Source organism: Bufo gargarizans, chromosome 6 (assembly GCF_014858855.1).
Source record: "Bufo gargarizans isolate SCDJY-AF-19 chromosome 6, ASM1485885v1, whole genome shotgun sequence".
Taxonomy (NCBI): Eukaryota; Metazoa; Chordata; class Amphibia; order Anura; family Bufonidae; genus Bufo; species Bufo gargarizans.
Window position 1 is genome coordinate 163,183,950 of NC_058085.1, and position 17,389 is coordinate 163,201,338.

General features: G+C 40.4%; 1 protein-coding gene across 5 annotated transcripts in view; it reads left to right on the top strand.

The window, feature by feature from the left end:
* COL13A1 (collagen type XIII alpha 1 chain) overlaps positions 1-17,389 on the top strand; it is a 286,336-nt gene that overhangs the window by 166,934 nt on the left and 102,013 nt on the right. For 4 of the 5 annotated variants that reach the window (XM_044299209.1, XM_044299208.1, XM_044299210.1 and 1 more), the window contains exons 15-19: positions 6,845-6,913; positions 10,127-10,243; positions 11,148-11,189; positions 12,926-12,952; positions 13,643-13,678. In XM_044299209.1, coding sequence (XP_044155144.1) covers positions 6,845-6,913; positions 10,127-10,243; positions 11,148-11,189; positions 12,926-12,952; positions 13,643-13,678 — 291 coding nt within the window. Of the gene's footprint in view, positions 1-5,061; positions 5,119-6,844; positions 6,914-10,126; positions 10,244-11,147; positions 11,190-12,925; positions 12,953-13,642; positions 13,679-17,389 lie in introns of all 5 variants that reach the window. The other variant, XM_044299207.1, reaches the window with a different exon arrangement.

Sequence of the window (17,389 nt, forward strand, 5' to 3'; positions counted from 1 at the left end):
ATAAGATAGAGCAGAAGGAGGTCCCAGTCCTTTCCATCCTTAGCTACTACTCATTTTAACATAGTTTTTAACGTTTGATTAACCCTTTCTACTAGTCCGTCAGTTTGCAGGTAATAGACGGATGACCTTAGACATAAAAGGAGTCCCCTGGTCAGTCAGAACTTCTTTGGGTATCCCCAATTTGGAAAACATCTCCATGAACTCTTTTGCTATGAGTTTGGCCGACGTATGTCGCAGTGGCACTGCCTCCGGGTACCGAGTGGCGTAGTCCAGGATGAACAAGATGTGTTGGTGCCCCCTAGCGGACTTTTGTACTGGGCCTACGAGATCCATAGAGATTCTCTCAAATGGTACCTCGATAATCGGGAGGGGAACTAAGGGATTGGGGAACAGGTGCTGGGGGCTAGTGGTTTGGCAGGTCGGGCAAAACTTACAAAATTCATCCAACTCTCTAAAGACACTGGGCCAGTAAAAGCGTTGTAGTATACGGTCCTGTGTCTTCTGCAGTCCCAGATGACCCCCGAGAACATGTTGGTGGGCTAACGCTAACACGAGTTTTCGATAGGCCCCAGGCACCACCAAGTGTTCAACAGGTTCACCCTGCAGCTGGTTTACCCGATATAGCATATTCTGGTGGACCACAAAACGAGGAAACATTGACTCTACCCCAGGTTTTTGGGGTACACCATGAAGTATTACCACATTTTCCCAGGCCCGGGTTAGGGTTGGGTCTCGGCGTTGGGCTGTACCGAAATTCTCCCCGGATACGTTGAGGTCTGCCAACCCAGGACCCTGTGGCAACTCCTCCACATCTCCCACCATTACCCTTTGTGGGGTTCTCTCCCGCTCTTCCACCAAAGTGGCGGTCACCACTACTGCTGGCCCTTGGGCCTCAGGTTTCCAGGGTCTGGCCACCCCCCTGAACAAGGCCAATCTCCTGGGCATATTCCTGTCTCAGGGGTATCCTTCACCACCAGCCATAGGGCAGGGAAACCTGGAAAGTTTCTCCCTATTATGAGTTAATAGTGGAGATTTGTGTCGACTGGCACTTCGTCGGTCCACCTGCCGGCCACCGTGGTTAGAGACACCAGCGCAGCAGGGTAGTCTTTCAAGTCTCCATGAATGCACATCACCCCAACTTTCTGGCCAGTATACTCAGCGGACCGCACCAGGGTAGCCCTTACCAGAGTCACCAAGCTCCCTGAGTCCATCAGTGCCTCCGCCTGAGTGTCTCCCACTTCCACCTGGCACAAGTGGTCTAGAGCCTCAGGGGTACCTGGGACACACAGTTTCCTAGCATATAGCAAATATACCCGATGAGGACACTCACCCTGGTGTGGCCAGGTTCCTTACACCGCCTGCAGATTAACTGGGTCCGGACCATAGGGGGAACCTCCCGGGGGGTTTCATTGGCTCATACCAGTGGGCCTGAGGTGGGGAGTTCTGGAGTTTGCCTGCCCTCCTCCCAAAAGAACCCCCCTTGAGATTCTTGGTGGCCTCATAGCATTCCACCAGGTCCACCATTTCCAGGGCATTTCCAGGAGATACCTGGCCGATCCAGTGCTGGAGAGGGGATGGCAGCACCCTCCAGAATATGTCAGCCAATAGTCTATCCAGCACAGCCGTGGGACTCAGCACATCAGACTGTAGCCACTTTTGAAAATGGTGGAGTAAGTCATAAAACTGGGGTCTCGTGGGCTCAGCCGGCTTAAACCCCCACTGATGTACCCGCTGGGCCCGGACCAGCACATTCACCCCCAGTCTGCTTGATCATCCGGCAAGTCGAAATACACTCGCTGTGACTCTGATGCCAGGAAAGGAGTGACGACCTCAGTCCATTGGTCTCAGGGCAGATTTTCCCTGGTGGCCACTTTCTCATACATCACCAGGTAGGTTTCGATGTTGTCTGCAGGCGTCATCTTAGGGATTGCTGCACGGACTGCTTTCTGGGCATCGTGGACGCTTGGAGTCTGCAAAGCCATCACATGTTGTAGCAGCAACTGGTTGGTCTCTTGCTGCTGCTTATTAGCCTCCCGTTGGTGCAGGTTGGTCTCTCGCTGCTACAAATTAGCCTCTATGAGGGCCTTCACAGCAGCCTCCATTTTGTCGTGGGGCACGGGTTGAAATACAGCTGGTTTGATGTACGACATACAACTGTGCCCAGAAATGCAAACCCTAAAATATATCGGCGTTCACGCCAGCCTCACTGCTCTTTCACGCATCCTCCACCAATTGTGGGGATTCGCTCTGGTAGTTAGAACTAGCGGATGCAGTATAGAGGCAAAGTACACAGTTCTTGAATCAAACAGCAGTGTTTATTCACACATTGGTGAATAAGGTGTATCAGAAAACGCAAGGAAAGTCCATAAACAATAAAAAATCTCCTGCGTGTTAATTCACACCCTGTTAGTAGTTCAGCCTCATCAAGTCCATAAGCGGCCTGTTCGTTTTTAGAGGGGCCTTAGTGCTTCAGCCCCGATGATTCCAGGTACCTTCTTACACTACATAAACTACATAGAAAGAAATAATAAGCACACCTCACTGCCCTAAACCACTTCGATTAATCCCTTCACCATCCCTAACCTCCATAGATATTAAGTGTTTACTACTAGGATAACAAATCATTGGTAAATTTTTGAGCAGACCATATAACAGGGAAGGATTATACTATTTCAACCGTGGGCATCAATGTTCTTAAAAAATGCCCCTTTAAGATTCTAGTAATATTTCTGAGTCCTTTGATCTTTCTCCCTTTATATGGGCAGCATGGCAACTCAGTGGTTAGCACTGGTGCCTTGCAGCGCTGGGGTCTGAGATTCATATCCGGACAACATCTGCATGGAGTTTGGATGCTCTCTCTGTGTTTGCGTGGGTTTCCTCCCACACTCCAAAAGACATACTGTTTGGGTAATTAAGATCATGAGCCCTATTGGGGAGATTACGTAGTGACAATGTCTGTAAAGCACCGTCGAAGGCTATTGCATAAGGTTACTTTCACACCTGTGTTCTTAATTCCGGTATTGAGATCCGGCAGAGGATCCCGGAATTAAATAGATCCTTTTTTATTTTGACCATCAGGATGCATCCGTTCAGTTAGGACGCGGTTGTATGAAATCAAAACGGAAAAAAAAGTGTTCGTCACCAAATACATTGAAAGTCAGTGACAGATGAGTTTTTTAGGCTTCCCATATTTACTATACAGTATTTACTGTTGCAGTATTTTGCTTTTGTAGTTTAGTCTTGGCAAAGCCTTTTTCTTGGCTTGTATAGCCAGGTGTGTAAGGCCAGTGAAGTGACCCAGTCGTGTTTTGCTGGTGACATACGGGCTCTTCCAGTGATCTATTGACAGTGCTTATGTTGCAGCTTTAACACAGGAATAGAAGGGTCAGCTGTGTTTATTTAGCAAAAACAGCATCACTGGATTGTTATGCTGAAAAAGAAAGACCCAAAAAATCCACGCTTAAGTAGTGTCCTGGCTTTTATTACAGAGCTGGGCTGCTGCCTGAAGCTGAGCCCTCAAGGTGAAAAAGAGGAATAAACATAAAATAGGATTAGAAAGCAAGAGAATGAGCAGATCTGTCCACAGCCATCTGTACATAGACTGAGAATATCAGGACACAAGGCAGAGACAAAGGAACTGCTGTAGAAATATATTGCATCAGCTTAAATCAAATCTCCCAACTCAACATCCCTCGACATTATAAGTGCAGACATTACTAGAACAATGCACAGCATCATTAAATACTAGGAAATACTAAGGCCCGCTGTCTAAGGTGACAAACCTCTAATCTAAAACAATCGATTCCTTTTACATGGGACAATTTTTAGCATCTCAATAATACAGTGCATTCGGGATGTCTTCAGACTCTTGAGCTAAAATAAAAATGAAAATATATATAGTTTTCCCCATCACTCTGCACTCAATACCCCATTATGAGAAAGTTAAAAAAAATTATAGAAATGTTTGCAAATTCATTAAAAAAGAAAAACTAAAAGTTCACCTGGACATAAGTATTCAGATCAGACCCTTTACAATGACACTTGAAATTTAGCTCTGAGGCCCCCCATTTCTCTTGATCATCTTTGAGATGTTTCTACACCTCCATCAAAGTCCACTTATTGTAAATTCAGTTGATTGGACTTGATTTAGAAAGATACAACTGTGTCTATATAAGGTCTCACAGCAGAGAGCTCCTCCTAGTGGTGGACAACAGTTAGTGACCTTTTTGCACTAAAGGCAAAACTCAAGAGAAGAGTTTTTATTTTTATTTTAATGAATAAACTAGACATTCCCTGCTTCTTACCTTCATCTATCTGAACAAGTGTTTTACGGGGAGTGTTTTAACAGGAGCGTTCGTAGTAATGTCCATACCTCATAATCGGCCCAACAATTTCCCAATGTAAATATTCCTTTACCAACCAATTATTTTTGTGAGATGCCCATAAACATAAAATAGCTTGATTGTTCAGGTCACATCCAAAGTAAATAGTAGATGTCATGGGTTTACCAGAGTGACCACAGGACAAGAGTCTCTGGTTTGGCTGGTATAAGGTAGACTGGAAAATTGGCTAATTTGCATATGTTTTTCCCATTTTCCCATGGAGCATTGCCTGTGAGTATTGTTACCTCGCCTTGTTGAACCTTATTTATGCATCTGTCACTCTTCTTCAAATGCAGTAACCTTTGTAGTCAGCCGTCCAATTTACAGCTATTCATATAGATGCTCAATTAAATATTAGCCAAAATGAAAATGTATTTCTTGTGTGTATGATATCCTTATCATATATGTTCATTCAACATTATGTCTCATTATGTGAAGTACTAATACACATCGTGGTCCATACTTTAATACATGCTTTTATTATTAAGTGCTAAACTGCTATGTAAATGTATATGTGGTCTTAATGTCTCAATATATTTAATTACAAGTGGTATATACAAATGTATAGCTCTAGTAATTAAATATATAGTATATTGTACTGGTGCCCAACGTAAAAATCCTATATGTAGAAGCTAAAGCTTCCTAAAATATATGACACTATGTTTCTGCTGTCCAATAGGAATATTTAAGTACTACTTTTGCAGCACTACGCTCCAATCAGATTCTTACTTTGAAGGTTTGTGGGTAACTCTAACTCTAAGTGAAATCTGTAGACAATGTCTAGACCAGAGCTGTAATATTGCATTTTCTGAGTTAATTATACCTATAAAAATGTATAGCTTTTGATTTTACTTAAATCCTAAAAACATTGTATATCTCACAGTTACAGTGAGATTCTAATTTTTATTACTTATACTTACTGAAATTATCATCGCATTACATTACGGGGCTTTAATAAGGTGCATGTGTAAAGAAAATGCAGTAGGAAGCTGCCAGACATTGTATGACAGACAGCCTGAAAATGCACTTCCATTGAAATTACATGGAAGAAATATTCTCTCTCTTTTCCATTCTACTTGGAAACATAAGGTACATCTCTTTAAAGTGAGGTGCAACACAGAAGTCTTACCACCAGTGTCAGTTCTTTGGGTTGTAGACCATCATGGCAAAGATTACGAGGGCTCATGCACAAAATGCTAACTAAATTACCTTTGAATGCCAACAGACAAAATGGAAATGTTGCCCTTTCCTCACTTGTGCCTCCCTACGGAGGTCAGCAGCACAGAGGAGCTTAAGGGACATGCTGCTGGACTCATTATAAGCAGGAATTCTCTAACGACTCCTGCCACCGGTCACATTGTCTAACATGCTGCTATTTGTCACTTAGAGAAGTTATCATGTATTCCGATCACTATTTACATATTTGGTGATCATTATTTAGACCCACAGTCATCACTTGGGAGATAATTTATTATACGAACAGCACCCACTATAGATGTGTCCTTCCTTACTTTTCTTTGTGCCTTGACATATCCCAAGATGAGTGACTCAAGATGACTAGCTTAAAAAAACAAAAACAAAAAAAAAACATGTTATATTTGTCTATATGTGGCCACCCAGTGGTTGAGATATGAATTGCAGCTTGTCAAGGTTTTGCTGGCATGTTGGGATAATGTATTGAATTTGTATCCGTCAATGAAATTTGTGGAAAAGTAAGAGCGGACACATCTGTAGTTTCGAAACCCTAATTTAAAGTGGACATATATTATGTGGCAACAGACTTGTCTGTTGCTTTCCAAGATACACCACTTAATGTATGTCCTTTGAAGTTGAATATTTTATAGAGCCAGATGACACCTCAACGGTCCTAGTAAAATGCATATTGGAAAATTGTAATTGCAAAATCACAGGATAAGAGTAATTTTTGTGTAGTGGAAGTTGACTTATTATTCTGCCGGGCAGTGTCCTATACACATCCATAGCAATGCTCCCCCCTACAGATTATGTTAGGTATTACATCCAAATCATTCTTGATATTTCAAGACACTGGAATGATGACACTGGAATAGCAAATTTCTTTGTCATACATATCATTGAAAGGTTATTTCTCAATTCTCCATGATTTAACAGTGGTGATGCTCAAGCTTCTGTGTTCCACTCAAAGACACTTACCTAAGCTTCTATGTAATCACTATTAACGAGAGGATTATTAGCATTGTTTTGTATGGAACCGTTTCAACAGAAGTGAATGAAATGCATAATCTAGGGTTTAAAGAGCAGTACCTGAATGGTCTCCTTCTCCTTCTTGTGCTGTTTCACAGTAAAACATTCTGTTACCCTTTCTCTGTTCTTTCTTCACCTGTCTTGTCCGATCTTCTGACTTGTCACTCTTTGCTGGCCCATCTTGCACTGTTTCCTCCCACCCTTGCACTGGGAAATTCTGGTCTGATGTCCCCCATCAGCTGTTGCCTGCTATGATTAATACAGTGCGGGCGGTTCAGCCAACGATCGTAAGGAAGCGCATCTTCCAGGTACACTCCTTTATTTGCTTGGCATTCTGGCTCATTCAATGACTTTCTTTGCCAGGTTCACATCTGCATTGGAGGTGCAGTTAGGAGCCTCCATTGCAGATTCCGTAAAAAATGCAAGACTATATAGTAAAATGGCATGTGCTATTTTTTCTTAATGCACACCATGACAGAAATCCTATGGATCCCATTATAGTCAATGGGGTCCATCAGGCACTTTAGGAGACTGTCTTGTTACAGATCTGCACTGCCGTTTTTGCAGTTCTGCTTCTATAATGGAAGATAAAAATGGAAATGAAATTGCTGATGTGAACCTAGCCTTGGCAGTTTGCATTATTGTATTTGGTTTTGTTGCTTCTGCTTATTTTTTTTCTAATACGACAATGCTACCAATTGGTTTGCATGATAATGAAATGCAAATATTTAACTCCTAACCAAGTGGATTATTTGGGCCTGTTTCACTGGGCTGTAACCATTTCTAAATTTTTGTATTACGGCAGTAACACCGGTAATGCCCTTGGCTCTGCTGAACCAAATTTAGATAACAGTAGGGCCTAGGTTTGGTTCAATACAACAGCTGGGGGTCTGGCTGTTGTGACCCTGATACTGACACTAAAATGTGGTATGAAGGCAGCCTGAATTAAACACTAATTAGAGATATGAGAATATGCAGAGTAATGAAACATCAAATTTGTTAAAAACTTATTTGAATACTCTATCTCCTTTGGAGAATCAGCAGGAACATAGGAGGCAATACTCAAGAGCATTGACAGCAATCCCAGCTTTTAGAGCATTTGTTTAACTAGTCTTAAAGTGGCCAAACTTCTTAGCTGTCACACGAACACTCTTTTGACCAACATATAATCCTCCTGATACATGTGCAGCTTGAATGTGTTCTCAATACATACTGTGTAATAAGCTGCTGTTAGCCATATCTGGTGGAGGTTTATGTCCCCTTAGAACAAAGGATCAGACATGTTGAAACTCAATATGCCCACCTAACTTGGGGAAATTTGGGACATCTCCATTCACATTAGATGGTTGAAGGGTTTGGCTGGCGCTCATCTAATGTGTATGGCCACCTTTATTCTTGAATAATCTGTACCCAAAGCCATATATTACAACTAGTTACTATACAATGAATAGACACTCTGTACTTTTTAAAACTTAACCAGAAAACTGTTTCAGCAAGCAACAATATGCCTTCATTTTATAGCATTGTTGGGGAGAGATGTTCCAGGAGTGAAGTCACTGACTGACAATATCTCCGGATTAGAGCAGTCATAAGCTGAGGCATAACTCCTTTGTTGTTGATCAGACCATGTGTTAGGACAATGAGGCCTCCAGTCAGCCAGCACTGCAGATTACCTTGTTGCCTGGGAAATTTATTGGTGTATATCAATCTCAACTTAAAATATCCCAACGAGCATGCTAGTAATGGATAACTAAAAATATCCTAACATTCCCTAAGTAGTGCTTTCACTGATCTTCACCGTAGATCTGAATCTGAAAACTGTTGTAACTTCTACTTTATTTAATTAATGTATATGAAACAGTCTACCACACCAGTATTAAAAACAGACTGTTTCCACCACCATGGCCAGAAGCTCCAACCACTGCTGGTTCTCCAATTGGTGTTTGACACCTGCAGGGCAGCCAACCTAATTATTTATTTTTGTGGACAACTTATCACTAAACCAAGTATATCTAAAAAAAGATACAAAAAAAACCTAAGAAATTATAAAGAATATAAGGGATATATGTTTACCGCCCGGAATACTAATATTGACAAATGGGACGCAGCATTTACTGGGATCTGATAAGTACATTTACAATAATCTTTCCCAGTTCCTCCAGCTTCAAAAAAATTATGGAAACATCCATTGTTTTCATGGAAAGAGAAAAAATATCCTGTATAGCTATAAACTGCCTAGGAATTTTTTGAACGCCAACCCTAAACTAATTATAGCCATGTAATGTGCCCTGCCATATGCATTAATGTCACCACCTAGGATGATTGACAGCGGGTGAAGCGATGAAAAGTGGTGGTGGAAAATATATATTTAAAAGATTTTTATTTTCCTACATCTAGCACCGTAGTAGGATATAAATACATTCAGCTCAATTTAAAAGAGTTTTACTGTGGAAAAAATATGGGGCAGAACCAATACTCATTCTCACCAATCCCGCCACTGACTCCCATCCTCTGCTGTGTGTTCCCGCTGGTCTCTATTTCCTTGTCCTGTCTCAACACAGGAAATGCCCACTCAGCCAATCACTAGCTGTGGGGTCTTTTCAAAAATGTGTCAAAATGGGAGAAGGAAACAGAAACCAGTAGGAACCTGAGCAGTGTCAGACCAAGTGCGGCAAAGGACATCTGAAGTGAGCATCCGTTTACATTTTTTAACCCACTCTGACCCAACTGCCATTTTTTCCTACAGGAAAACCAATTACATTTGTTAGAATAGCACATTAACATTCCAAAATTAATTTCCAGGGCCCCTCAAAAAGACTTGCCTAGTAGTTCTCGTCTTACCCTACCTATCTGCACATCCTGAAAAATCACATCCTCGAATTGTCACCCAAAGTTAAGGATGCATAGGAGATAGATTTTCCAGGGGTATGCTATAAGGTAGTAATGTAGCACATATCCTAAACAGTTAAATGGGGATTGCGCCATTAAACCTTGTAGCAGCCGCTCTTATAATCCCAGCTGTAAACGTAGCACACTGCTCTGGCACATTGAGTTTCACAGCAGAATATTTTTAGAAGATATGTCGTCCTTCTAAGAAATCATCTTTCCAACAGCATAGATGCCAGAGGGAAATGCAAGTAAAAAATAAGCGCACTGAGGATTATGCAACTCTAATAGATCTAAAGAAAGGTTCAGTGTGCATCCACATATTTCTTGTATGTAGAATGGCCAAACACCGTAGTATATGCTCCTGTTTACTCCTACCCTCCTTAATCATAGTACATGGTTATTATTTTTATTATTGCAATTATATCTAAAAGCTGCATAGCAAAAGTTTTTACATTTTGTTATAGGAAATCCCTTGAGGTTTGACGCATACTAACCCAATAAATTAAGTTTGCTTGTTTTGTTATACCTATATTTTTATACGGAGCTCCTTGCTGCCTAATGTTCATGCTTTTTACATTGATGTTAGCAATGGTTTCATATAGTTTATGTCTCTCCTTGTTTTCTTGAACTAGGGTGAACAAGGACAAGCGGGAATCCAAGGACCACCAGGGTTACCTGGGCCACCTGGACCTCCTGGGCCACCAGGATCTCAAGGAGATCCAGGATTGCCTGGTGTTGCAGGGTCACCTGTAAGTTTCATCTCTTCTTGCTCAGATCAGGAAGGTTTATGCCATATCTCTAGCTGGGAACATGACATAACATCAAGGATGTGAGATAATTTATTGAATATGGTGAATTAATTATAGAATTTACAAAAGACATGAACAGCACATTATAGACATCGGCCATCATTGCAGCTGCCAGAAAAACGTTTTCAGCCCCAATAGGGTATCGCCACATGGGTCCTTACACAGCAAAACCTGAAATGTATCTACATGTATAACAGGCATATTTTAAAGGATTTTTCAGATTTCCTGTAGATTTCATCCTCCAGCATAGCATAAATTGACAAAATCTGCATTTTAGGTCAATTTCCTCAGCATATTTTTTTTTTACTTAGTGTGTGGTTGATATCAATTTGTTTAAATGTCATTCACTTTGCTTCAACTGTAAAACATTGCAAATTTTCCACCTGCAATTCCACGGTAGAAAATCCACAACATGTATGCCCTGTGTGGATGTAGTGATTAAATGTATTAAAATATGTTATTTTCTAAATGACCAATACTGATAATAACAAGCACATTTCCATTGAATCTTCCTGTTACTGTCTGTACATTCACTAGAAATAGGGCAAAAGAGGGTGAATATTGCTCTTCCAGTGTTTTCATTGCTCCTGTCACTATCAAGACTATCACTATCCAAACATATGTGTCAGAGGGTGACACCAATGTTATTCCCTCCGCTGTAGACTTAAATACCAGGGAGAGGAAGTAACACTCTGACGTGTAATGATCCTGGTCTCAGCAGAAAATCCAACTAAAAAAAGACCCCAGGAGACTTTGAAGTTCCGACTGTATAGGAGCAGTCACATCAATATAAAATTAGTGATCAATTGAGTTTAATTATTTATATATCTATTTTTCTCCCCAGGGGAAAGCAGGGGAGTCGGGTAAACCTGGAAAAGATGGAAAAGTAAGTGTGACACAGTCAACATTTTTCTAAGAAGACTATTTGTAGTTCTCATGGCCATCCACGTTGTGTGAAGAACAGGTGCAGAACTTTTTATGAATTTCAGGACGCTCATGGAGTGTAAGGCTAAAACGACACTATTTATTTGGCACTAGTGTTGGCTCCAGCAAAGGGTGGTTTAAGTCACCTGTCAGATGAAGATACACCTTAATAGCATCATAGCCATGCCGCCCTAGGCTAAATACTGCAATGACATTGAGAAGTGACACCTCTGAGCTGTATTGATGCTACAAACTATTGATCTTTTTAAATTATGCTTGCAATTTCTTGAGGCAATTTGCCAGTCAATGACAGAGCTACTACTAAAACGGCTTGTACAGTGTCTGGTGGCCGTAAAGTTATGAACACCTTTGAAGACATTTAGTTTTTTAATTATTGATTTTTTTTTTGGGGGGGGGGGGGGGGCAAAAAATTGCTTTGTTTTGTTTCTGCAGCCTCTATGTTTCACAGTACAAAGCAAGCTGCAGAATGCTGTTTCCAGTAAAATTTGTCAGAGCAGCAGTATCACAAACCAGCATTCTACAGCTGATGGGTGCCAAGAAAGAACCTGCAGAAGCTAAACACCCACCTGGACCTTAATTACAAACTAATAAATAGTATTAAATTAATAACTTTATCAGGAATAATAAATGAGTAGCACATAATAGAGTCATAGGAAAAGATGCACCATAATTGTCATTACATTTAGGATGCAATTAGTTGCTAAAACAGGTTAGTTAATAAAGGTCCCTTTACATGGGGCGACACAGCAGGCGACTGTTAGGAAGGAAGTAATCTGATCTTGATGATAGGCCATCAATGTCAAATTCCCAGATAACCCCTTTAAGCAGAGGGGGAGAGCTGCCATCACATGCAGCTATTATTCCGTCTCTGTATAGTTATTTTTTGTCAGATGCATATAAGCCAAATTTTCATGATTTAGTGGGACAGTTAGCTCTATGACAAGGTTTACATGGTAAAACAGGTTTCATGGTAAAATCGGTGCATTGCCAAGCACAGACCTTCACTATTTCCTTATGGCAAAGAAAATTGCAAGCAACCATGCAAACATTAATGTTTAATTATTTGCAATGTTAGCAAGGGTCATTATATCTGGTTTTGTTCCCATGGAAAATATTTAAGTTGAAGTAATATCTTGATTTTACTGCTAATTATTGCTGTTTTGATATTGGTCTTTCATTCCTGATCATCCATCCATCAAAACAAATCTTCGATCAGCCAAATTAGATATTTTAGGTTAAAATACAAATAACCATTTGTTCGTTCTCCATACGATATAAAAGACCCTTTAATTGAGCACCAATCCACTTATTATATCATTAATCAATGCTCATACAGCCTCACATCAGCCTGTCTAAATGGAATCTTACACTTTCTATAATGCATATCACTAGTGAAAGCTCAGAATGGTGGGAGATTTTTAGCTCTGCAGAATTGTGAATGCAGCTGTGAACAATAAATACAATAAACAGAAGATATAAAAATGTATTTTTTATCTGAATTATCTGAAAATGGACCTGCACTTTAAGTATCATATGACCCTGCCGTCCATTGGCTTCATTACTACATTGAGTTTAGCTAAATCTATTTGCTTACCTGAGCAAAGCATGATTGGAATTCAACTTTACTGACCATATAGCAATTAGTATTTCTCATTTTGTGCTCTGTTATATTCCTAGGGATTGCCTGGACCACCGGGGCCACAGGTAAAGAATTTTTTTGGTTATAAAAATTTAACAAGCTTAAAAAATGAATAGTTAATTTAACCAAGAAAAGGGAAAAAAATAGCATTACGCCTGACAATCAGAGTCATATTCCCATGTACTAATTTGAGGTCAGCATTTGATGCCAAATTGTTCTTCTCCTCCAGCCTGCATTATAAAAATTGAATTTAAGGGTTTTTCCATAGGGGACATCTTTTTGTTACATAAGTCCAGTAATATTCAGATCACAGTATGTCCTACCACTAGAAACCGCCAAGATCAGCTATTCTTTCTGGAGGAACCTGGCAGTAAGTGTTTAATATCCCTGCAGTGCCACCTCAGGAGAAATAAAGCATTATACAATTCTTATTGAAATCAATGAACTGTCTGAGTGTTATACAGACATACTTGATCCTCTTTAGCAAGAGATGCTCTTTTTAGCCAATTTATAATTTCATCTTCTGGTGTACTGGAAACATTTATCTTGTATTTTGTAATGTATTTATTTATTATTATATTTACCTCTTGGCAAATTAATTGAGAAATGCTAACACCTGATGTACAAAGCGGATCGTCTAGAAAAGTTGTATTATAGAACTTCATGAAAATATAGCAGGATTGATAATGTAGCCTTACATCTGCTATTTCCATAAAAAAAAAAAAAAAACTCTTATAGGATTATTTATTTTTCAGGGAGAACCAGGGGCTGCAGGAATTGCAGGAAGGAAGGTAAAAAAATATTTTTTGGAGCACTGAGCTGCAACAAAGGAACACTGAGTATCTAAAAACATTGTACAGAATAAACATTGTACTGGTATCATCTAATCATGTGTAGAGTTTAACAGTTTTTTTATGTTTAGTTGTTTAAACATAACTAGTTCATAAAATGAAAATTTAAAGTTTCCCAGGAACAAAATGAAAACTATTCTCTGAACGCAAAATGTAACAATAGTAAACTTGCTAATTTACCAAATTTTACAGGTCATCTGTCAGCATATTTGCACCTATGAAACTAACTGACCCCGGAGCTTTCCAGCTGAAGGCACCTGTGTTGGTCCCATGTTCATATGTGCCCGCATTGCTGCAAAAAATTATGTTTTAATATATGCAGATGAGCCTTTAGGAGCAAAAGGGGCAAAGTCTTCACACCTAAAGGCTTTCCTCTCTCTGTAACTGCTGCGCCCCCTGCACTTTGATTGACAGGGCCAGGCATGAGATGTTTACAATGCCAGGTCCTGTCAATCAAAGTGCAGAGGGCACGGCAGTGGCAGAGAGAGCACAACCTCTAGGTGTAACAGCATAGGTCCACTGGGGAGCTGTAGAGACAAAATGAGGGAAAATGTTTAAATGTTCACAAACTTTTCACAAAACACTGCATAATTCAATAGTACAAGCAACCACAAGAAATTTTGTAATAATTTTTATCAGTGGGAAATGTCTAGTTCTTATGTTATCAGCTGTTTTCCCTCCCCTTGCTTTTTACTTAGAAAAATGTCTTAAAGGAGTTCTCCAGTAATAATGACATTTTATCAAATGCCAGCAGCCTGCCCTCTAAGCTCAGAATTTGTACTTACCTACTCCCCGACACTGCGGTCCTCCGCACTGCCTCTGGTGTCTCCATTGTGGCCACAGGCAGCATGTCACCTCTGAAGCCAGTCATCGGCTGCAGTAGAGTATGTGACCATAACCATGGAGCTCCACAGGAAAACATTGCAGAGAACGGAAGATGGAGACACCAGAGGCAGCATGGAGGACTGGAGCAGCAGGGAGTGGGTAAGTATTAAGCCATAGCTTAGTGGGGCAGGCTGCTGGCACTTGGTAAATTAGCATTATTACCAAAGAAACACTTTAAACCCATCCAGGACAGATCAGACACAAAAGATCATATTATACATGTCAATACATTTATGGAGAAGTCTGTAAAGAGAGAAGGGGGAAGGAGAAAGCAGGAGCTGAGGAGACACACACACACACACACACAGACAAATAGACTTTATAGCTAAATAGGAAGCATATATCTTAGTGCTTTATTCACAGCCATACATGTCAGTACTTCTCTTTAATGTCCTCCAAGATCCTAGGGCTGCTTCTGAGTGAGTAAGAGAAGGTTATGAAGCATATTCTCCTCCACTTTCTGTGTGCAGTGGATGGCAGCTAGTCTCCACCACAATGTCTGAGATAACTGCAAACTAGACAGTCAGTATGCAAAGTGGAAAACTGCTAAAATGCCAGATACAAGTGATATTATGGACAGAGATAGTTATTCCTCATGTACACACACTGTACTATTGATTAATGCAAAGTTTACAGAAAGGCTGGGTACGCTTTTACCCCTTAGTCACCACCCTTACGTGTTTCACTAAGGGGCCTTGGACTGGAGCACCGCCTTTTTATGGTGGCACTTCAGCCCAAGTTAGCACTTAAATCAAGAGCTGGAGCTCTGTGCCCGCAGCTACCTGAGGTAGCTAAGGGCTCGAGGCAGTGATCAGAGACCTTGACAACATTACGGAAAATGCTGGCAGCAGAGCTGCTGGCAATAAACTCTCTCCCTCCTCTCATGTAAGAGAGGAGGGAGAAAGTCTCTGGTGCAGAAATCGGGTCTCCCAACTTCCCCATAAGGGAAAGCTGGGTCCCGATCCTCACCACCCCTCGCCCTCAAGAAATATGGCGGCCCAGCGCATGCGCACACTATAAGTTGGTCGCCGCCACCCCTGCAGTATTTCTCTCTCCTCAGGAGAGGATAGATAATAAGTAATTATGCCCCAATGTATTTAACCCCCGCTGTAGACTCCAGTGCTCATTGTGCCCCCCTAATTTCAGGATGGCCGGCGGCAGCGCTGAAGATCCCCCTTCCGCCCCGATCTGTTTCAGGATGGCCAAGCGGTTAGCAGACCGCTGTATGGAATGGGTTAACAGGGAGGGAGCTCCCTCCCTCTCCCATTGGGCCGCTGCGCTGTGCCCGCTGCTGTGGCATGGTGTAGCTATGCCTGATCAGGCTCCTGCTAAAGGCAGGAGCCTGATCAGGCTAAGTGTAAAGTCACAATACACTGCAGTGCACTGTATAGTGTACTGCAGTGTATTATAGAGGCATCAGACGCACTGGATCTTCAAGAACCAAGTGGGTCTGGGTCAAAAAGATGTAAAAAAAAGTGAAAAAAGGTAAAATAAAAAAGATTTAAATAATCTAATTTCTTCTTATAGCCGCACATTTATAATTGATTAAAAATTGAAAAAAATAAAATATACTATACATTTTTGATATCATCAGATCCGTAACGACCTGATCTATGAAAGGGTCATGTTACTTTCCATGGACAGTGAACGCCATAATAAAATAAAAAAATTATTATGATGGAATTTAAATTTTGCCCAACTCACTTCCCCAAAAAAGGTGTTAAAAGTGATCAATAAAGTCGTATGTACCCCAACATGGTACCAATCAAACCGTCACCTCATTCCACAAAAAATGAGCCCCTACATGAGACAATCTCCCAAAAAATGAAAAGAATATGACTTTCAGAAAATGGAGACACAAAAACATATTTTTTTTCTAAAATGCTTTTATTGTGCGAAAGTGAAATAAATAAATAAAAGTATACATATTAGGTATTTCCACGTCTGTAACAACCAGATCTATAAAAATATTACATCACCTAACCCCTCAGGTGAACACCATTAAAAAAAAAAAAACAAAAGCCATCTTACATTAGAAAAAGTGTAATACCAAGCGATCAAAAAGTTATATGTACCCCAAAATAGTACTAATCAAACCATTACCTCATCCCACAAAAAAATAACACCCTACCTAAGACCAAAGAATAAAAATAATATGGCTTTCAGAAAATGGAGATACAAAAACATGTTTTTTCTTTCAAAAATGCTTTATTATGTAAAAGTGAAACAAACAAACAAAGTAGACATATTTGAAATCATTGCATCCGTAACAACCTGCTCTATAAAAAATAGCACACTATCTAACCTGTCAGATGAACATTGTAAAAAACAAAAAATAAAAACTGTGCCAGAACAGCCATTTTTGGTAACCTTGCCTAACAAAAAATTTAATATAGAGCGATTAAAAATTATATTTAACCCAGAATAGTATCAATAAAACTGTCACCTTATCTCGTAGTTTTCAAAATGAGGGTTTTCTATTGTTTTGGCAGCTCAACGCCATTACAAGTGTGCAATGGGGCCTAAAACATTTTCAAGCAAATGGTTCTGAAAGCCATTGGGTGCTCCTTTATCTTTGGCCCCTGCCGTGTGTCAAGACACAAGATTAGGGCCACAATAGGGGGGATTTCTGAAGGCAGGAGATATGGGGTGATACATTTTGGGGTGTATTTCTTCATTTTCATGTGCTTTGTAGAAAAAACGGTCTTTGAATTGACACTTTTGTGTAAAAAATTTAAGTTTAATTTCTTTTCACCTTCTTAGCAT